Raw genomic sequence first — 22974 nt, 5'->3', positions numbered from 1 at the left:
TTCAATTCATCTCTTTTTAGTACGGTTTGTTCCAATCGGATTTAACAGCTTAGCTTCTAGTTAGTATCCTTCTCAGCTGTTTTCTTAGCCAGTTTTAGGTCGTGTTGTTATTTTTGTGGCTTCTGTTTTCTCAGTTAATCAGCTCAGTTGATCAATTTCAATTAGATCCAAATGATACTCAAATCAACTCATGTTAACTTTTCTGCAATTAAAGCAGAAAAATATTTATTGATTTTCTTCACTTGACCTTTAAGTATCATTGAGTTCGTTTTGATGCTTCATTCTAAAACAAATTGTTTCAAGTAGTTGACAATAAATTTTTTAAATCTATATCAGCTTCAATTTTCATTACTTTCGTTTGGGTGCTGGGCCAAAGTATCACAAATTTCATTAACGAATGGCGCCAATCTTTGCCAATCCTTTCCAAAATTTTGATACAAACAATAGAAGTGTTCATATCGCCCCAATAACAAGAAAAAGCAAATCTATTCTGTTTTTTTTGCCCCCCCCCCCCCCAGTGTTTTTACCCCCCCCCCCCGCCAGTTGCAAATTATATGTTGTTGCATAGCACGTTATTATGCAAAAAAATTTGCACGTGCGCCTGGGAAGCGAAAAAGATATAAACCCACTAAGCTGGGGGGGGGGGGGGCAAAACAGAATAGATCCTGAAAAGCGTAGGTGGGGTGAGGCAGTATAATGGAAAGGCTCCCCCTTTTTCACAATAGCATGTCACTGAAATTCTACACCTTAATACGTACCCAAACTACTTTTGGGAAAAATCCTCGACCCGGGGCGTGCGGTTGTGAAATTATCAATAAAGATGTCTCATACACCTAAAAGATATTTTAACCCAAACCACTACACAGACGAGCATTACACTGTTGACCAAATACTGAAGTTGCATGAAGATTTCGAGAGGGTTGACTCGGACAGAGATGGAAGAATAGACAGAAATCAGCTCATACGGTTGTTGTCAATTGCTGGAGTGGTGAGTTGATTTTCAAGTAATGGTTAAGTGACTCTGCTTGAAGTCACTGACAACTTCTGGCGTCTATCGAGAACTGTGAAGCAGTTCGAGATATTAAGTCAGAATTTCGAAGTGACTTCTGCAGAGTCACTTAACCATGCTTAAAACGCGAAACACGCACGTTTTAAAATGACGAAAGTCAGCGGAATTCAACTTCTGGCTAAGTAGCAACTTCTGGCATTTTGACATCTGGCACTGCAGACTTTCGGCATTTTAAAATGCGCACGTGAGTGTTTTAAATGAACTTTCTGTCCCCAGAACGAGAAGTGAATGAAAAAATGAGCAGAAATGGGTTGAAACATTCACGTGCACATTTTAAAATGCCTAAAGTCGGCAGTGCCAGAAGTCAAAATGCCAGAAATTGCTCTATGAATAGCCAAACTTTGACTTCCATGAACTCCCATTATTTTTAAAAAGTTACGCGTTTTAAGGAAGGTTACGTGACTCTGCAGAATTAAGTCAATTCCAAATGCTGCCGGAGCATCTCGAACCGCTTTGCAGTTCCCGATAAACGATAAAGGTTCTCTGTGACTTCAAACAGAGTCACGTCACCTGTACTTAATTCGCATTATATTACCCCCAGTTTAGTAGTCATGTAACATATATCCCCACCCCAAATTATTGTAAATATAGCATAATGGGGGCTGTACATTCGTTGGGGACTGTAAAGGGAAGACCCTAAAAATGCGAGAGCTGAACCCAAATTGAGGTCCGAGGTCAAAAATTGGCATGTTCAGACCGTTCCAGACGGAAAAAGTTATTGTTCGCCGGTGGAATGGGCATTGAAATATATATAAGCCTCGCGTTGCCAGTTATGGGCTTTAAAATCTTTGTTTGTGAAATCGTGGAAAAGCTCTTGTTTTTATCCTTCAAGTACATATATGCCCCAAAATAATCCATTTGATCAACTGACGAAAGTCTAATCGCGAAATCGTGAACACACTAACTTTTTTGTGTGTGCTCATGTTCAGATTTTTGCGCCTTCAAGGATGTTTGTTGTGTCTTTTGTAAATTCAATTGTGTTTCTAGACAGCGTAAATGTTAGAAAATGAAATATTATAGACTCTGGTGCAATCAATTGTTTGGAAATACTGACTTCTTTTAAGGAGCTCCTCTGTTGGGTATGGGCTAAACAACTATTTTCCAAAACAACTATTTGTTTGTCGAAGCTGTATAAATAAAATATTATTCAAATACTTTTTTTGTATTGAAACTTTAAAAAAAAGGGCTAAATGAAATTTGATTCAGTCAAAAAATAAATTTTTGTAAAACTTTTTTACAGGTTTGAAAATTTTTTAAATCTTTTTTGGTGATGTTTTTCTAATGAAATCCGTATAGGGATTTCAATAGCAAAATATGACCAAAACAGATCGAATTTATTCAAATATCTGATCAAAATAAAACTTCCATAAAAAATTCCTTCTGACTGCGTCAACATTCAGTTAGCCAACTTTTCATTAAAATTTCTGGAACAAAAAAATCAAATAATAGTTGTGTCAAATTTTTCTGATTTAGAAGCAAAAAAATGTTCTTTCATTCATTATTTTCTCAAAGCACTTTGTTTGTATTCCGTCACATATTATGCCGTGTAAATCTCCAATTTGAAAAAATACAAATACTTTTGATTTAGGCATTTTTTGCAACGTTGGTTTTTAACTATTGCGCAGCAACATTATTCTGTTAAAATCTGTTGTACATAGCAATGAAAAACAATCTCGTGAAAAGCGTTGTGTATGTTTATTTCAGTTAATCTGAGCGAAATGACTTTTTTTGATAATGCTTTGTTTAGAAATCATATAATTGACGGCCTTTGACAATTTTGAGAACTGCTGTGTGCAACCGTGCACCCCAAAATGGGCAATGATCACAACCCATGCAACACAACGTTGCTTTATTTTGAAACAAGTAAATTAAAATTCTATCCAGGTGGTTAATTATACTTGAAACAAAAACAATAAAAAATTTCAAATCATTTAAGTATAAAATTAAAGACATCAATTTTCTTCAAAAATCACTTTCAGGAAAAGAATTTTGAATTGTTTTCTTCGTGAAAAAAAGTTTTAAAAGTTCCCACGTTATAAATCATTTTTTTCTCTTGTTTTTTAAATGCCAAATTCAATTAACATATGGCTTTGTAAAATAATCTCAGTCGACCTTTTTAACTCATTGACATGCCATTGCTATATAAGTTATCAGTTTAAAGTTATAATCCAGGTTTGGAATCACAGCAACACTTGGATTAATGGCCCTTCATCACTGGGATGATGATTTATTATGTGAATGAAAAATCCGCGCAATCTGGTTTTCAATTGGACTAGTAAAATTCACACAATCGGAACTTCATGTGGAATAATAAAACTCACACAATCAGTTTGTCAATTGGTATAGTGGAACCCCTACAATTTGAGTTTCAATTGGGATACTCTTAACTGCATGGGCGAGGATTCAAACATTGGCTAGCGTATCATATGTGACTATAATCTCGTATGCCTTGCAAGGAGAATGATTGCGGACCCCCGAATTGCTGCAACAGAGACTGATTGAGATAACCTACTGAAAAGTAAAGACAAAATCGCCCTCTGCAGACTTCTGTTATCAGCCAGAGTAGCGATTTCTTCGAGGGTCTTACGAACTTTCGCTGAGAATCGCCCAAACAACTCGAAAACCAGAGGAATGAATTGAATGTGACTTCACTATTCTTCTTGGCGTACTGTTCGTACTTCCTAATGGTAACGTCTAATGTTGCTGGTTGACCGGCATTCCATACAGGTAGGAAAATATCGTCCGATCTTGAGTTATAGTCGTGTAGTAAACTCTTCTTTTCACAGATGGCAGACAAAAGAGCTCCCGAGCAAGTTGCTATAATGTTGTCTCATATACTATCATGACAAGAGATCATATCATCCCGAACAAAGCATGACAGGGCACGGTCACCCATTACTTGTAGCGTCCCAGATTTACAAAAACAATTATCTCGCTTTCGTTCAATTTAGCACCCATTCGGTACTTAAGAGCAACACGGAACTCATTGGGAGATAGTTGTAGTCCCAGAGCTGGAATGGGGGCTGCGGATAACGAGGCACCAAACTGCGGCAGAGAAAGAGACTGCAAACGATTTTTTTCTCCATTAAAATTTCGTTTTTGTAGCAAGTTACCGTAAGAATTATCAAGTTCTTCCTGAACTTTTCTTTGAGAGGGATATTTCGTCGCAATTTGCCCAGTTCTTCAATTGCCTTAACAAAGGAGATGTCCTCAGTTGGATTATAACCTGTTAGTTTTTCTACAAGAACAGAGGATTGGAAAGTGGAGCCAACGTATTCAACCTGAACTTGATCTGCTGATCGTCTACACCTGTTACACTTATTTCTACACCGGTTTTTTTTAATTGGGAGGCATGCGCGGTCCCAAGAGGGAACTGAAATCAAAACTACAAGAAAACCTTCAAAGATTGCACGCTTAAACTAATCGAATTTTCTCAGAATTTCCTTTTATTCGTCATCTGGGAAAATGCATCGCAAAGTGTAGACCATTTCGGGGGTACCAAGACAAAAACTCAAAATGCCAACGGCACATTGTGGATCGTCCATATATGCTAAATTATTTGGAAATGCCTCTAATTTTTAACGCGTTTAGTTAAACAAGAAGAAACAAAAGCACCAGATCATATGACAGCTCCTAAAATTTCTATTCCATCTACACAGTTCCTCTTCATCAAACTGTCAACTTTTGTCATGCTTTCGATTGACCATAGCTCGCACTTATCCTTCCTGAATTCTAAACCAAATTTATCTCTGTGAGAATTTCCTACACTTTACAAAGTTTGATCTCGGCACCTGCATTAACTCCGAGATACAAGCAATGTTGGGAGATTTTGGTGATTTGTTTTCAATTTCGTCAATAAGAGGCCAGACGAACAGTGAAAACAAAAGTGGACCCAGTGGATCTCCTTGTTGCATTGATGACTGACTGTCAACAGTTGAGCTGTTGAAGAACTCATCATAGTGCTTCAAGTCACAAAAAGATGCAAAAGACAATATACTACACATCCAATTTGTTGTTGAGCCGAGGAAATGATTGCGCTTCAGCGAATTAAATGCGCTTCTGAAATCAATTTGAAATATGCCCCGCTTTATGTTCTCTTCCTTTTCTTCGAAAGTTTTTTTGTGGTATGCTTTATGCTCTCGGATCCTCCCTGATAGCAAATCCCAAGTGCTTTGCTTGAAACAATTCAAAGACCTCGAAGATTCCTTGTTTTGAAATGCACTTGGCGGCGAGACGCAGAATATATTTACCCGCAGCAATAGATCTCAAAACAGTTTTCTTTTTGTTTTCAATGCTGTTAATGTAGTGCTACAAAATCTGGAGCAACGAAGCTTTAGAGCTGGCCTCTGCTGGCCAATTTTGCTAAATTAATCAGGGAAATCAATGCTCGGCTTGCTGAAATTGATCGAAAATTGAATAATTGATTTTGTGGAAGAAAAACTTTGGGTAGATTTTAGACGGCGCAACTGCTGTGAAATTCGAAAAAGACTGAAAGACTGAAGTTGTCAAAAGATTGTTGCTTCATCGATTTGAAAAGCAGGCGAAACTGTAGTCTTTCATCGAATAAAGAATTCGGTTATCCCCTAGATGCAATTTTTCGGGTTCACTGAGGGCTTTTCTGTTGTTGAGTGCTGTTCCCGTTGAAGAAAAATATCTCTACCGCCCAACCAATTGTCCTTGAAGACAAAATTTTCTTGCTCGGGAGGCAAGAGCTTCCTTTGTGCCGTTGCGTTTAACTTTTGCTTGCTTCATTGAAACCGCTTCATACTGAAACCAAAGGGCAGCCTAATCAGCCGATTTCCGTCGCTCAATTCTTTTCATGATTGAGCTATCCTGCGGCATTTTTTGTTTCTTTTACCCCCTCTGTTGGAAGCACGCAACAGACATTCACTATATGCAAAAACTTCTTCCAGTTATCAACACAATCTGGATTTGAGATGCAATCCTCTATGATTGACGTAATAATCCCAAATGATGGCATACCAAACTTCACGGGGATGTAGCGGATCAATGGAATTTTTTGGAATTAGTTTTGAAATAACCAATTCGTCTACGTGCGCAGATAGATCTTTCGGTATCTTTTTCACTATTGAAAAAAGTTGAGTGAATTGTGAATATCCCCAAATTGGTTTAGAGCGCTCCCATTCATCGTAGTGTGGATCCCACTGCAAGTACCGTACCTCACTTTGAACCTGACCAAGTCGCGCTCCAAGATGGAGACTTTGTATAGTTTATTTTTTCTGTGGGGATAAAGAAGGATAGTTCCAACTGGAATCAGGAAACGAGATATTTAATCTTTGAAATTCAGTTTATTTATCTTCTGTGTTAAACCAGTTGAGGTGTCTGACAAAACGCTCCATCCTGAACTTCTATTGATTTTGTTCCTGTGAAATACTTCTGACAGGAGATATAGAAACTGGAACTTTTTACTGATTTTTAGAAAATATTGAGTAGGGGGATGAATTATCAATTATGTTGTGGTTTGTTTCAAACTGAACCAGATGAACTGAAGGTTCCTTATCTCTTAGGTGTATTTCATGGTCAATACGCGATAACGATTCAATAAGCAAACTGCTCCATGAATCGTATGTTTCGATGATCTGAAAGGCGAAAGGGAGGACGAGGGGGCTCCGGGTGGGCCGTAAAGTTTGGATCCAACCACTTTTGACGAGCTGCCACGGCCTGAACTCGATAATCTGGATAATCTGCCTTTACATATCCAACCCGGAATTTAATTTCGAAGACAAAAAGGAAGGGGTTTTAAGATGGGTCCTGGAGTTGCAGGATGTGGTTTACAAAAACTTGTTCTTACTATTCAAATGATTGTTTCATGCTCTGAGACTAACAAATCATTCAACGTTTTCTTCAAAATTTTTTCCATTGTGATTTTCACCTAAGATAGCAATTTTGAACAGATTAAAGAATTAAAAAAACGCGAAAATGTAATTCGCAAAAGCCAAACGTAAAAGCGTTCAAATTATATTTGCGCATGTAAGTAACGCCTCAAAACACAGACTTGAGAAACGCTTAAGAATGTTTGCAAGTTTAGTTCACAAATCCGTGTGTTTTGATCACGTAACCTCGGAGAAACCCATGCTAGAATTTGTAAACGTTCGGTTGTGACAGATTCATATCAATTCCCACGGACTGCCGAGGCTTGGCCCTTTCCCGTGAGGCATGGCCAGATGCGGTAAAACATATAATCTAGAATTAGAATATGTCGAAATTAGGTTCTATATTTAGGTACGTCTATTTAATGAGACGTCACCTTCAAGTACATTGTTATAATAATTCTCAACTGCATATAATTTAAATTCGCGTATTAACGGAATTATATTTCATCATGCTTTGTTCTATTAGGTACTATTGTTCGCCGCCGGCTTCTCTTCAAATAATCACTTGTTAATTTTTACAGATCTTTGAAATAATAGATTTGTGTTTTTTTATTTTGTCAATTTACAACCAAAATTATTTCGGTTATTTTAGCTGACCTCTACTAACAATTTCGTTTTAGAAGCTGAGTAAGAAGCAAATAACTGTCGTATTGCGAGATATGACGACAGCCCAGAAGTCACTGGATTTTGATGACTTTCTGATCGTACTCAAAAATAACATTGTCACAACCTCTGACGACATTGAGGATCTGGACGATCTATGGGTATTTCCATCTGCAAATAGTCTCACACCACATGTGGGAAATTTAACCAGTTGTCATCAGAACTTGATTAATTTATAATCAGCATGTCAATGAAACAGTATTAGTTTTTTTGGAAAAAAATTAGTATACGTTGCTTGAAATTGTCACCAACAAGGGCGTTAGTATGAAGTATAGTCCTGTAATCCTAATCACTTAGAAAATAATTTATTTCTTCTGGATGGATATTCATTCTTCTGGCACTAATATTTTCAAGAATTATGAAAAAAACTAAAAACGTTTTAGAGCGTGCAACCCCAGTAACAATTAAAAATTTTACTCGTAAAATTTTTGTTGAAAACTTACTTGCTATGTTTTTTCAACATTTTGCTATCTAGACCATCTCGCTTTCAACAGAAGAGTTTGAAAAATGAACTGAAGAAGTGTCAGGACTGTTGCAATTTGTTTACAGTTTAATTAGAACGAGCCCAAGAGAACTTTCCATTCAAATGTTCAACAAACTGAAAAAAGGGACAGTTGCGGTCGAAATTTTTCAAAACTTTGAGTCATTTGAGTTCTTAAAAGTGTCCTAAAAATTACATAATGGCTATCTTTTGCATATTGGAGACATTTCCAACAGTTGAAGTCATCGAGACATGACTACAAGAGCCACTTTTGTTCACAGGGTCCCGCCAACAACCACTTTTGCACCGATGGTCTTAGCACCGATGCTCTGGTCTTCATGACTTGGAATTAATTCCTCTAAAGGTCTGATGACTAAATACCTGAGGCTTCGGCCAAAGGGGAGGTGCACATAATGGCTAAATAAATCAAAGCAGAGCCTTGAAAAATAGTGGTATCTCAACAAGACAATTAAAAATGAATTCAGTGACCTAATATAAACCGGTAATGATATAGAAAAAACAATTGCTTGTCGCTCGTTGTCATCATTTCATTTTCTTCTTATCAAGAACATCAAGTGCGCTTGGTTTAGCTAATTAAGCCTGATTTTTTTAAAAAAAAATCTACAGAAATAGTTCATAGAGCAAAAAAAACAGAGCGGTAAGCATTTTCTCTTCATGAACTATACATTTTTAAATTCAAGGCAAATTTTAGGTGCAAGGCTCCAGCAGCGAAGAGATTATTTCGTTTAATTTGTTTCAGGAACTCACAGAGATCATCATCAGACTAAAAACAATTAATGAAAATTAGGGCACAAATTTCAGAGAACCATATATTTCCCAGGCGTCGCTGAAGTTCACCACTCGTTAATTGAAGACTAAGGAAAATTATATTGAAGTTATATGCGAATTAGTAATGTTTTTTATAATGGGTTAACTTGGCGAACCCATGAATTCACATTAAATTTTTGTTGAAAATTCCAAGCAAAAAATGTTACCATAGATGCTAATTATAGTAAGTGTAAAAGCTTACTAAAAATTGCTTCCTGAGCTATGTTTCCACTAAAAACGTATTTGTATGGCTGTGTTTTTTCATAGCCGTAATTTTGTTCATCCATGCGGGTTTTTTCCTATTTTTGGTTTTAAGTGTAAGCAAGGGCAAAGTAAGCTGCAATCAAGCATGAAAAAAAAAACGTTAGCGTAAAAACGCTCATGTCCTGCAAATGCATCAATAGCATTTGATTTACGTTCTGTCGAAAAAAATCTATTTTTTAGTTAGCGTTTCCATATTGCAGATAAAAGGCAACCCAAAACAAAAACGTATCTATAGTTTTGATCCAATGTTGAGAGGAATAATTGTCCATAAAGTTCTTATACACGCAAAGGCAGATTACAATCATCTATTACATCCATTTAGTTTAAGTCAATTGCAACTTCGATGTTTCGTTCTAGCTTGTAATTGAATGTGTTGCTTATTTTCGAACAAAATATTTAGATAATTACTTTTTTTCATCATTGCGTTTTTTTTTATGGTGAAAAACACTTAGTAAGGTTACCTATACTTCTTGTCTCCAATTTTGTTTTATAAATTTCTAAAACATGTTCAACTAAACTTTGGTAAGAGGAGTCCAGGCGGAAGAATTTTCGATTATCGAAGAAAGTCTGCGGTAAGATAAATACAAGGAATTGTATTTTTCGAAGAAAAGTTAGTCTAGTTTTTGTTCTATCAAAGGAATGAAATTGTTGTGGTTTTTGTTCAGTAACTCTTTTTAAATGCACCAAAAATAGTTTGATTGAATTTTTTTTGTTTTCAGACATTCGAAGACGACTCAAGTGACGTCATTTTATTTATAGTTTTTAAATTTTACATCAATAATTAAACATAAGCATCTACAATTTGCTCATCGAAAATAACTTCTGAGTAACAAAATTCTAAATTTGATATTTTTCTAACTATCATCAGTACTGTTTCCTCCGCTCTACTTTCCTCTAACTCATATGCACGTCTTCTTTGTTTGGTTTAATGTATCTTATGTCAACACTTAATATTATATTTCGCATTTTGCATAACATTTAATTGACATGCAAAAGCATCAATTAATTTTTTTTAATTTTACTGAAATAGTCGACATAAGGTTTGAAAATTAATGAACCCACAACAGCTTGCTGATGAGACGTAATTTCTCAGAATGTGGCCGAATTTTGTGCTGTGGTCTGCAACAAGAATCTACAGTTTTCGAACACAAAGATATTTTTTTTAATTTCTAGACGGCCACAATTTTTCAAAGATATTAAAAAAGAAGCGTTTCGATAGGTTTGCGAGAAGTTTAATCACTTTTCCCCAAACGCAATTGCTTTGTTTCGTGAATAAAAAATGATAAATATTAGGTTCAACTTTTTGTCTTATTTCTTTGGTGAAAAGTACTTTTTAGCAAAATTTGGATACCTAAACATTAACTATTTTTCATACAAGGAAGTTTTTATGATTTTTTTGTTTAGAAGTGTCTCATTTTGAATAAGTGTTTTTGCATTTTATTGTATAATATGCTTTTTCATTGTTTTATCAAGCTGTTTATGTCTTTTTTAAAAGATTAGATTACACATTATATTTTAAATTAAATTGATGAATGCAAAAAATAATGCAGTCGGCTCTACGTGTTTCCAATTAATTCTCATTTTTTGCTGGCGCCATATTTTCATTCAAACGCGAACATCTTTTTCTGCGTTAAATAAACTTTTAAAAGGTTAGCCTATAAAATTGAAAGGCTGTTGTTCATCTTGAAAGGCTGTTGCTCCTCTTTATGTACGAGATGCCTGAAATAAATATTTGACTGCCAATATCACTATGCACAATACCGATCACCATGCACACCGACTATTTTTTATAAGTGGAGCGACAGAGCATATATACAGTTATGCCCAATATTTGCCTAGTCTCAATTGTTTTGTACAAGAGGTTTGAAATCATCATAACTAGCAGGCTGTTTCAAAACTTAATCGCACAAAATCTAGAGCAAACCTAATCATTAATTATTAATTTTCTTCTTCAGTTTCTACTCAAAGTAGCCGCCTTTCTATGTTTCTCGCTAACTCCAACGAACTTTGACTCTTCTTTTTTGAAATTTCTCTGAACGCAGTCAGGTAAACAAAAACTATGTTCAATGAGATTTTATTTTCAATGTTTTTATCAGTGCAATCTGTTTTTCTTCTGTAGAACACAATATTTAGAACACAATATATAAACAACAATGCCAATTTTTGTTGCCTTGCAAAGAAATATTTTATCAAAAATTTCTCCGATAAACTTGAAGACTTAAAGGTCAAATAATATAGTTAGGCAAGACGAAATATACTTCTGCTAATTTATCACCCAATTGCGTTATCTCCAGGGAACTCTGCTCAGGGTTCTCACACTTTTTTTTCAACTCAATTATTATGAAAAAGCTGGAATTCCATTTTTCATACATGACATTTACTCCTTTTTGATTTTTTTCAAGATAGCAAAATTGTTACAGTCTTTCAGAAAATTAATTTGTTCTATCACAAAATTCAGTTTGCCCTCAAGCTTTCCGAAGAAGAAGCTGTAATCAGGACTCCTAAATACTTCATGTGGCGCCGGAAGACTTTTAGATCGTTAATCCTTGAAGCTAACGTTATATTGAAAATAAGAAAAATATTTCAAGAATAATTCTGAAATTTGGGAAAACTTTTGCAACTGTTTGGTGCAATGTCTGTTTGTAGCAAAACTATAACTGGACAAAACTGTTAAAGACCAGGCCTATTTTTTCAAAACCTTTAAATGTCTCTAAGTTTTGTTTCTCCATGTTACCTAACGCAGCATAAATTTGCACCCTATCTTGTAAATTTATCCACTTCCAGACAACTTGCTTGTTGTAACTTTTATTCTCTAGTGCACTGGCTTGGATTAAACTATAATGATGATTTTCACTTGTTTTTTAGCGGAGCATACGATGAAGTTAATACGATTAAATTAATGAGAAATTACTGGCTTTTTAACATGCTGAGGTTATAAATAACTTATATTGACAGCGAAAAAAAAACATTTTTTTTTGCAATGCACATAGAAATTATTCAGCAGAACTCTTTAATCTTTTTAGAACAATGATTATAATTTGACTTTTTTTAGATTGCGTTCCTCAACTTTGACACGAACAGGAGCAACTTCATTGAACCTGAAGATATCAAGGTGAGGGATCCTTATAGTTGGATACGTTCACTCAACGTCTGTCATTTAGCACCAAATTTCACCTTTGCAAAGAAGCAACTGACAAAAAAATATCTTAAAACAATATTGAGCAATAAGATCTATCTTGGGCTTCAAGGTCCAAAAAAAAACGAAATATAAATCTACCTAATTCCAAAAAATCAAAGAGAAGCAGAAATAAGAAAATGTAATGCGGAAATTGTCATTCGCTGGATTTTCAAATCATGAACAAATCACAAATCAAATTTTCTTGATTATTTTGGAAATAAATTTTTGATTTCTTTTTCCAAAATGATTCCCAAAATTTATTTGCGGCTAAATTGAAATTACCTGATGTGTGTACATTATGACAAGGAACATTAGCGTTTTCTGAAAAAAAAACACAAAAACCAACTACTTTTTGCATAATTGTTCATCATTTATTGCAACATCAAAGACTTTTTATGAAGAAAATATGATTCTAGTTTTTGTGCATTCGCTTTCTTCATAAAAAAATGGATTGGAGTAGGATTAATTTAACTATTATAGGGCAACAATTATAGTGGCAGTGCAACAGAGCCATCTTAGGATCAATAGTTCGGTTTAGATGGCAATGAATGACTTCGTTAAAGCAAACATGTCATTCTCATTTTTGTCCATCGAGATGTAAAAACAATCGTGATTTGCAAATCTATGCAGTAGTTTCCTCAGAAGCGTCCGTTCAAGAAAAAAATTTTTGGTCAAGTTTCCGTTTTACATGTGTATTTATTCTTTTTCGTCAATAACAAGTCATTGAAATAATCGAACTACTTTTTTCTCAGTTGAAAATGATATATTTAAATATGAATTATTCTTTTATTTTAGTTAGTTGCAAAACTTACGTTCACAATCTAAATTTAGATACATTTCGTTTTATTAATGATATCTTCAAAAACATTTGGATAAATTAAATAATAAAAATCATTATTTGTTTTGATGTCACTCTTTTTTTAACCGCATTGACCTACCACCCTCAATATTTATTTTTCAGCTCTATCTTAAGCTCTAAATTTTTCCCAAAACTTTTGGTCAATTTTACATAGAATCAAATTATAAAAGAAACATCCATTTTTGAAAAGTGTTCAAAAAATGGGTGAGTACTAAATGCTCTCTGCGGCGTTGTACGGCGTCTGAAAACAGGCTTCTAGCCTAATTGACGTACGCGATATATTGGTTGTAACATAATCCAACAAATTTATTATTTTTATTTTTATGCGCTTACTATTTTCTTTTGGTCACACATATTGCTGACTTTTTGCAAACAATCCAGGTGGAACTAACTTAAATTACTTCGAAAAAAAACTTAAATGTAAAAACTTAGCACATAATTGTTTAGCCAACTGTTGGCATTTTTGAACATTTTGCATATACTTTATTTTTTTATGTTTTATCTGCCCTTTTCTGTTTGTTCTTTTCAATGATAAAAATATGTATCAACTTATTTTATATCAATTAATGCTTTCGTTTTATCAACCAGCAACTTATTTCTAAAAATGTGGCTAAGAAATTTCTTTTTTTCCTCTTTTAATTTTTTATTTCATTTCTTTATTCTTTTTGTTCTTTTTACTTATATACGTTTGAGTATATCTCTGGTAAACTCTAGAAAATAATTAAACGTGCAAACGATTTGTTTTGGGAATGCAATAAAACTCTGGAGATGCTTTTCTCTCTTACCAATTTTTCAGATTAAAATTTTTGGCGAACGACAATTGATCACTGTTCCGCCAAACATTGTTCTTCTGTTCTGTTTTCCAGATTGAGTGTATCTGAAAATTTTATAAAGATGAATAGCAGTGATAAACATCTAGATAAAACCTCTCGATAAAACAATCTCCGGCGATGTCAAGGACAAGTTAATTTTGATCAATTTCGAGGAAAATGCCGGCAAAACAAAAACACAATTATTTTCAAAACCTGACGGAAGTAGTCGACTTCTCAAAACCTTTTATAGCAACAAAACAAGCGAAACAAAACAAATCAAATTTAATGTTACTTTAATAATACACAATCAAAATTGTCCTAAGCATCCCCCATCCCAACATAATTCATTAACAGATGCCGACTCACAAACATGTAAACTCAGGAAAACAGATAGTTCTTAATAACCAGATGGTTAATTATTGAACTGTTCTCCAACAAATTGATTGTATTTAAATACGTAAATATAATAGCTTATATAAGAGAAATTTATTCCGTCAATTTGGTCGTTATCGCATTATAGGTAAAGGTAGGCCAGTGAAATATCCTGCCTGTCGACTCACAATTATGCTCCTAGTGATTTTATATTTCTTGAGGAGTAGTCGCTCCACTGTGAAATCTCTTCTCACGTGAATATAAATAATAAAAATCAAATAAGATCCAATGCTTCAACTCCTTTTTAGGATCTTCGATTGAGTTCCAATGCGGTTTAGTACCTGATAGATTTTAAAGCCAGTGAAACTTTTTTGATTAGATGTCTAGAGCTTGTCTACAACTTTGGGTACAGGATGATACTTCGTATCAATTATATTGGAAAAATTGTTAAGAAATTTTTTCAATATGCAACGTTAGGTTTCAGAATTTTTATTTTTCGGGGGGGGGGGGAGAGAAATTAAATGAAGTAGTGTTTTTGTTTTCTCACGAACAGATGATTTATCGATCGACGTGATTAATTGCACATTATCTACAGCCTGCTTTTGCAAGAAAGTATGTAAAAATGAATCTAGAGTAATGTCACTATAGACCTATGATCAGTCGTGTTTATATGGGGATAAAGGAGCCAATTCAATCCATGCTTAAATTTGCAAATTTTTTCACTTATTAAATTAAGCTTACTTTAACTAATATTTTCAAAAATTATTATTTCTTGTTATTTAGCTCTAAAAAACAATAATAATATGTAAAATAACTCCATCTATGCTTAAATTTGCAAATTTTTTCATTTATTAAATTAAGCTTACTTTTACTAATAATTCTTACTATTACTAATATTACTAATAATTCTTACTATTACTAATATTACTAATAAATCTTACTATTACTAATAATAACTTAATATTTCTTGTCTTTTTACTCTAAAAAACAATAATAATATGTAAAATTATTATTCTAAATATTATTAATATGTAAAATTATACCGCCAAACATTGTTCTTCTGTTCTGTTTTCCAGATTGAGTGTATCTGAAAATTTTATAAAGATGAATAGCAGTGATAAACATCTAGATAAAACATCTCAATAAATGATTCAAAATAAGGAACAACTCTAGGCATTTGAAAAAATCACCCTTTTGGAAAAAACTAAGTACTTTTGAGGCAGCATTCATTTAATCTACTCAATTGACAATAATGATGAACACCGATTGATTTTTTTTTGTAAAAAGCAATTTAAAGCTTCTAAATTTTTAAAGAGAGGAACCTTACTGTTTTAAATGTGTTTAAATTGACTAAAACAACTCAAGTATTCTAAAGTTTTCAACAAATACCTCTAATTTAATAGTTTTTGAATTTTTCTAAGCTCAACTCAAAGAAAACCTTAAAAAATTTTCAAAAGTAATTTGGAAGTCTAATTTAGTTCACACAAAAAATTGCTGTTATTTTTGAGCAAATACGTTACAATTTCTTGTTTTGGCTGTATTGATTAGCCTAATAACAGCAAAAAAGACACATAAAACTGTGCAGGTTGATCTTTTGACAACTAGTTACGAAACACTCATTTTTGCGAAAGCAAACGATTTGTGAGACTAATTTTTCGTAATTATATTTCTTGAATTTTTCAAATGATGTCCTGGACTGTGGATGTTGCGGATTTTTGAGCATATTTAGAAAAATTCTGCCTGCGTTTTTTAAATTCTAGATTGGTTTGTCATTTCAAATAAAAAAATAAATGAACAACTCAAGAATATTTATCTTGTCAATTTTTATCGCCTTTTGCAAGTTTTACGTTGTATTCCATTATTTTCAAAAGAGATGCCATATATATGGAAAATTATCTTTAGGAGTTAGTTTCCTGTATCTTCTAATAGTGAGTACGTGCACAGGATCATAGTAATGTGTATATGGGTGCCTCCGCATAAGGGAGCCAACTCAATCCATGCTTAAATTTGCAATTTTTTTCACTTATTAAATTAAGCTTAATTTTACTAATACTTTCGAAAATTTAATATTTCTTGTTATTTAACTCTAAAAAACAATAATAATATGTAAAATATCTCCATCCATGCTTAAATTTGCAATTTTTTTCATTTGTTAAATTAAGCTTACTTTTGCTAATAATTTCTTTAACTTAATATTTCTTGTTATTTTACTTTAAAAAACAATAATAATATGTAAAATAACTCCATCCATGCATAAATTTGCCATTTTTTACATTTTTTAAATTAAGCTTATTTTTACTAATATTTTCCAAAAAATTCATATTTCTTGTTATTTTACTCTAAAAGAACAATAAAAATAAAAACAAATTTATATATTTTCTCTGTTTCTTTCATACAATCTAAATTTACCATTAATATCTCTAATGCCTTTATCATCGAATGGATCTATGGTTATCTGATACTGTTCCTTAGTTTCTAAATGATGCCTATTACTATCAATAGTATAATTTTTTACATATTTAGTTTTACCTTCATGTATAGCATTAAAATTGGCAAAAATAAGACAAACCCGCATTTTCACGCATACCATGCGCTCAGCATTGTTGCGCATTATTCAGAGTAGGGAGACAACGCGCATGCGGATATGCGCTCATCACTTAACTTTTTCGAAAATTTTATTAAAATTAAGGCTAGAGATAAGGTTAGTCTTCTAATAATTTATCTATATCTACACCTTTGGCTATTAATTTATAATATAATAAACAAAATTTATAATGCTCTGATTCTTCTTTAACAGGATGAACACCCTTAGTTAGATCTATATCCTTATGAGAACTTTTTATATGGCTCCTTAACCCACTAAAGCAAATAATCGAAGGTCAATATTCACACTTAACTTTAGTTGAATTACATTCTTTACATATTGACTTCTTTTTATCAAAACATGTTATTTGTTTCATAACTCTACATCGATTACAATATTTATTTGTTATATCAAATTCTATATGAGGACTCTCGCCATTGGCCCTACAATTGCTTTGCATATTTGAATCAGAATTAGAGTTAGAATCAGAATTAGAATTAGAATTAGAAATAAAATCAGAATTAGAAATAGAATCAGAATTAGAATCAGTGAAACTGCTTCGCAGATTAGAATTAGAATCAGTGAACGAACTCTGTCCATGGCATGCCAAGGGGCTTCGCCCTTGTTTCCCCAACTGCTTCGCAGATTAGAATTGGAATCAGAAATAGAATCAGTGAAACTGCTTCGCAGATTAGAGCTAGAGCTAGAGCTAAAGATAGAGCTAAATTTAGAGCTAGAGCTAGAGCTAGAACACTTTGAAGCAAACTTAGCTAATGATTCCGTACCTAACTTATTAAGAGTATTATGTTTATATCTTTTATCTAAAATTTTTTCATTACTCAATTCAGTTTCATCTCTAATAAAATTTATAATTTCATCTTTGATTATTTTAAATTTTTGATTATTTTCATACATATTATTTAAATCATCTCTACCATCTTTTGTTTAGAGCTTCAGTATCTTCGTCTATGTATTCATATTTATCTAGTTGGATTGATTTACTAGATAAACTATCTTGTTCACACTCTTGATATGGAGGTGGTGACCCTTCTTCCCCAATCCATAGTTCAATAATGCACCCGTTCTATTTATCATATGACTTGCATGTGCTGTCGCTTGTGCTGCTGTTTTTACTGCTGGATCTGGTTTAAAACAATTATATATCATAAAGAATGAAGCTATAATTCAACTCATGGTCGATAAAAACTTTAAACCATCAGCTTTAACTGTTTCTTTAGTTAGAACATCATTCTGAATATTAATATCTCTTGAAGCAAGAAGTTTATTAAAATAGAACTGATAGTTATCTACATTAGTAGTATTTCTATCTGTAGCATTACTCATTAGTGGTTTCATATATGATATAAGTTTATCTATCTGTTTACGTTCTAGTTCCTCTTTTAAACTAAGAGCTTTCAAGTCCATAAAACCAATTCTCGAGTCATATATCTAAGTTCTATCTTTATCAACAAAAATAAAAGTATGCTCTTTAATATTATACTTAATCATACCATAACGAAGTTCATCAGCCATTCCATTTGTACATTTATAATAGGAACTATTTAATTCACTAATTATTTCATGGAATTTATGATCACACTTAAATGTTGTATTAAAATTTTGAAATAGATCTGGTCCATTATAAGTTGTTATATAAAGAGTATCACAATTCATTCTGGACATATTATCTATCTGAGCTGGTTTATGGCACATTGCAATCATTTGAATATTTTTATGTCTTCCTTCTGTAAAATAATATTTTATATGGCGGATAATCTCGCTACCCATATCATCAAGAACATCAATTATACTATTTTTGAATTTGTCTATATTTTTAGTTTTAATCATGTTTATATCACCCATTTCAAATCCAACATAATCCAAACCAGTCCCGGGATTAATCCAATCCTTTTCATCTTTACATAATATTATTAGAGACTTTTGATCTTGACCTTGCTCTATAATGTTTGTATCAACTTGACCTTGCTCTATAACGTTTTTGCCAACTTGACCTTGCTCTATTATTTTTTTGGTCAACTTGTTCCTGATCTTGATCTGTGAAACAGCTTCGCTGATCAGGCTTCACCGGTGAATTGCTATTTAAGTATAACTTTAAATATTGTCTAACAAAATAAGTCTTCCTCGTACCAGAAGCAGCGTAAACAATAGTATGTAATGGCGACTTTTCAAATTCAAATCTAAGTAATCCTCTATGTATAGACGCACCAAAGTTTTGATATTTACTTGGCATCGAATCATATATTATATAACAAACCGCCACCACTAACAAGAGTATAAGAATTGAAGAGACTTTCTCCATTTTTATAAACAAAATATAGACTTATAATTAGAACTATAATTAGAATTAGATTTATAATTAGAATTAGATTTATAATTAGAATTAGAATTAGAATTAGAATTAGAATTATAATTAGAATCAGTGAAACTGCTTCACAGATTATAATTAGAACTAGATTTATAAATATCATTAGAATTAAATATATAATTATAATTAGACTTACAATTAAACGTTAATTTGTATTATATAAAAAATGCTTATCCTAAGCTTTGAAGAAGTCAATAATGAATTTGGTATTAATAATGAACCACTGAGTAATATCAGAATAAAAGATATAGGTAAAGATATAAGTCTAACTCCAATAGGAATAATAATGAGAGATGAGGAACCAGATAACATTAATGACAACAACTTCAACATTATTGTTAATTTACATCCAACTGATGGCACTCACTGGGTTTAATTATAAGAAGGGGAGGTGGAAAAGTTAATTATTTTGACAGTTTTGGTGTTGAGACTCCATCAATATTCTTAGAAGAATATGTTGATCTAGGCTCTAATGAAAGAATACAAGAATATGATGAATCTTATTGCGGGGCTTATTTCGTATACATAATCTATCTTATTCATAGAAGATTTATAACAAATGGTGCTTTGGATATTCTAGTTAACCAAGTTAAATGTCCGAAGATGTATGATAAGTGTTTTTGCTTTAGTTGTTCACTGTGTGGATAAGGATGTGGATGTGAAGATAGCTCCGGAATTGTTGGTGTGAGAAAGTTGGCGAGTCGTACTCCAAGAAATAGTGTAACTAAAATATTAATCGATGTTAATGGATGTCTACAATCATGGAAAACTGATAATAATATAACAGTCGATGCCAACTTCCCAGAAAATCTTAGATGTATATTATCTGGTCCTAGTGAATGTGGTAAGACAGTCTTATTAAAGAATCTATTTATACCTGGCATACAATTTGATAGATTATATATCATTGGTCCTACTGGTAATCAATATAATGATTTAGAGTATAAAGATATCGTGTTTATTAAGGATATAAAAGAATTACCCCACCCTGATGAACTACTAAAAGATATAAGGAAACTCATGATATTTGATGATGTTATAGCTAAGGAACCAATTATTAATGAAAACTTTTGTAGAGCTAGACATGAAAATTGTGATATGATATATCTTAAACAAAATACATTCTCAGCAGATAGACAGAATGTTAGAGAAAATTGTAATCTATTTATTTTCTTTGAACGAACAGGCAAAGCCATCACTGCTATATATTATGATCATTTTACTGGATCTCAACTTAGTTCTAATGATTTTAGTAACATATGTGACAAGGTGTTGTCCAGGCATTATAATTACATTGTCATTGATAAATCTAAAATCAGATGTAATTGTGGTAAACTAAGAAATAATTGGGATTGGAGAGTTTTATAATTAAGCATAAGTATAACTATGCGCCTAAGTTTAAGTCTAAGTCTAAATCTAAGTCTAATTCTAAATATAAGTATAAGTCTAAGTCTAAGTATAAGTCTTAGTCTAAGTATAAGTCTAACTATAAGTATAAGTATAAATCTGAGTCTAAGTATAAATCTATATCTAGGACTAAGTCTAAGTCTGCTAACCTTCGGTCTGCTAACTATATTAGATGCAAAGTAAAACTCAATACATCACCATTGAAATCAATTGGTCTTCCATGCTCATCTTTGATGTGAAATTCAATATACTCTTTTCTATCCTTTGTTACATTTTGATATAAGATATTAGTTTGTATAATATTTATTAAGTAACCTGGTGGTTCTGTTAGAATAAAAGTATATAGTATGTCTGTGCTATTGCCATTATCTTAAACACCAGATTTAAGATTACATGGAATATTAATAGTACTAAAACCCTTAATATCAATAACTTTTTGAGATGCATTTTTACCTTGTTTATATACTTTTTTACAAATCCTAGTAATGGGGCTATTGAGTTTTCTATATCATATTTAATTGCACCTTGTTTTATTTCCATTAAACATTTCCTTGTATTCTTATCTGGTTCTATTATAACATTACCATCAGTTTCGTTTTTTATTAATTCTGCTATTTCAGTTGTTTCATATGCTCCTGGTGTAATGACTTTGTTAATATTAGAATTAGAATACACAAATTGATTATTCCCTCTTTTCACATTAAACAGCGAATTATAAACAGATAATCTAGTTAAACCTAATTTTGTTGTATTAAGTATAGGTTCACTAAAGTTAAACTTTTCTGTTGGCTTTATCTTTCTAAAGTTAAGTGGATGTTCTTCTTTAATTTTAGTTAAAGCTGTCAGTCATTTTTTGACTTATAAAAATGGATTTTAATTTGAATACAACTTATGGTTATAATAATGATATACACAAAAGTAAGTTCATAAATAATAATAATCTAGCAACAATGAATACAGTTAATACTAACGTTAATATCATTCTCAATAGGGAAGAGAATCATTTAAATATACACGATTCATATCTAGAGATAGAGTTTGTTGTATCAGATGATGCTGGTGGCGTATTTGCTAATAATGCTAATATCAGATTAGTTCTTTATGGTATGCTGGCATTATTCAGTTCAATTGAGATTGAAATTAGTGGTGGCAGGTCAGTTGAATATATAGATCATTGTCATCCCAATCTATTGATGTATAAGTTATTAACTAGTACAGATGATGAATATGAGAGTGGTTTTGTTAGAAATTAAGGTAACAGAGATAGTCAACTTGAAGGTGATCATGCTGCTGCACAAATAGGCCATATATCTATGATGGTTAAGATAAGTGATCTATTTCGATTTGTGAATGATTTAAAAAAGGTTATATATGGTTTAGGATTTAAACTAGTATTAAAAAGAAATAGTAATGATAGAGCTCTATATAAAGTTAAAGCTGATCCTCGCCGGGTGGCTAATGATGGTAATATAGAAATTAGAGATATATCATGGTGTGTACCTAGTATTGATCCCAGTAATGATAATAGAATTATTGTACAGAAAGGATTAAATAAAAATAATAATATAGACTTCAGTTATTATGAAATAAAGACATTTTATAAGAATGTACCCAATGCTACTAACTTCTTACTTGATCATGGTATGGAAAGTGGTATGGAAAGACCCCAATACATAATAATTGGTTTTGAAAATAGTAATGTTAACGAAAAAACTCATGATGCAAGTACATTTGATATAATCAATGTTGCTGAATGTTATCGTAAGATTGCTAGTGAAATTTATCCTGAGGATAGAATGAATATTAATTCTGGTACTAATAATTATAATGAGGCTTTTAAAGAGATTGTTAATTTTAATAAAGATTATACTGGCTTACCTCATGGTATTAAACCATATATAAATAATAGAAAATTCAAAAGTAGTTATAGAATATATGTATTTGATACTAGATATCAAAATTATCATATAGGCCCACAACCAATACAACTTAATTTTAAATTTAGTGTTGCAGTTGCAGATGTTATATGTCATGCATTAGTATTAACTAGAAAGGTTATTAGTGTTAATAGTGATGGTAATAAGATGGTTGATATAGTTTCATAATTATAGTTATAGCTAATGTTATCTGCGAAGCAGTTCCTGATAGTCAATGTTATGGTGAAACATGGGCGAGGC

General features: G+C 32.3%; 1 protein-coding gene across 2 annotated transcripts in view; it reads left to right on the top strand.

Annotated features, from left to right (window-relative positions):
• The first annotated feature begins 687 nt into the window (after positions 1–687).
• LOC142337327 (uncharacterized) overlaps positions 688–22974 on the top strand; it is a 47576-nt gene continuing 25289 nt past the window's right edge. Inside the window, exons 1-3 of one of the 2 annotated variants that reach the window (XM_075386534.1) lie at positions 688–988; positions 7584–7727; positions 12252–12311. In XM_075386534.1, the coding sequence (XP_075242649.1) occupies positions 821–988; positions 7584–7727; positions 12252–12311 (372 nt within the window). In that variant the 5' untranslated portion in view covers positions 688–820. Of the gene's footprint in view, positions 989–7583; positions 7761–12251; positions 12312–22974 lie in introns of both variants that reach the window. The other variant, XM_075386533.1, reaches the window with a different exon arrangement.

The sequence above is a fragment of the Convolutriloba macropyga genome, chromosome 3 (assembly GCF_964194025.1).
Source record: "Convolutriloba macropyga chromosome 3, txConMacr16.3, whole genome shotgun sequence".
Taxonomy (NCBI): domain Eukaryota; kingdom Metazoa; phylum Xenacoelomorpha; order Acoela; family Convolutidae; genus Convolutriloba; species Convolutriloba macropyga.
Note: the sequence above shows the minus strand (reverse complement) of the source record. Positions and strands in the feature narration are given on the sequence as shown.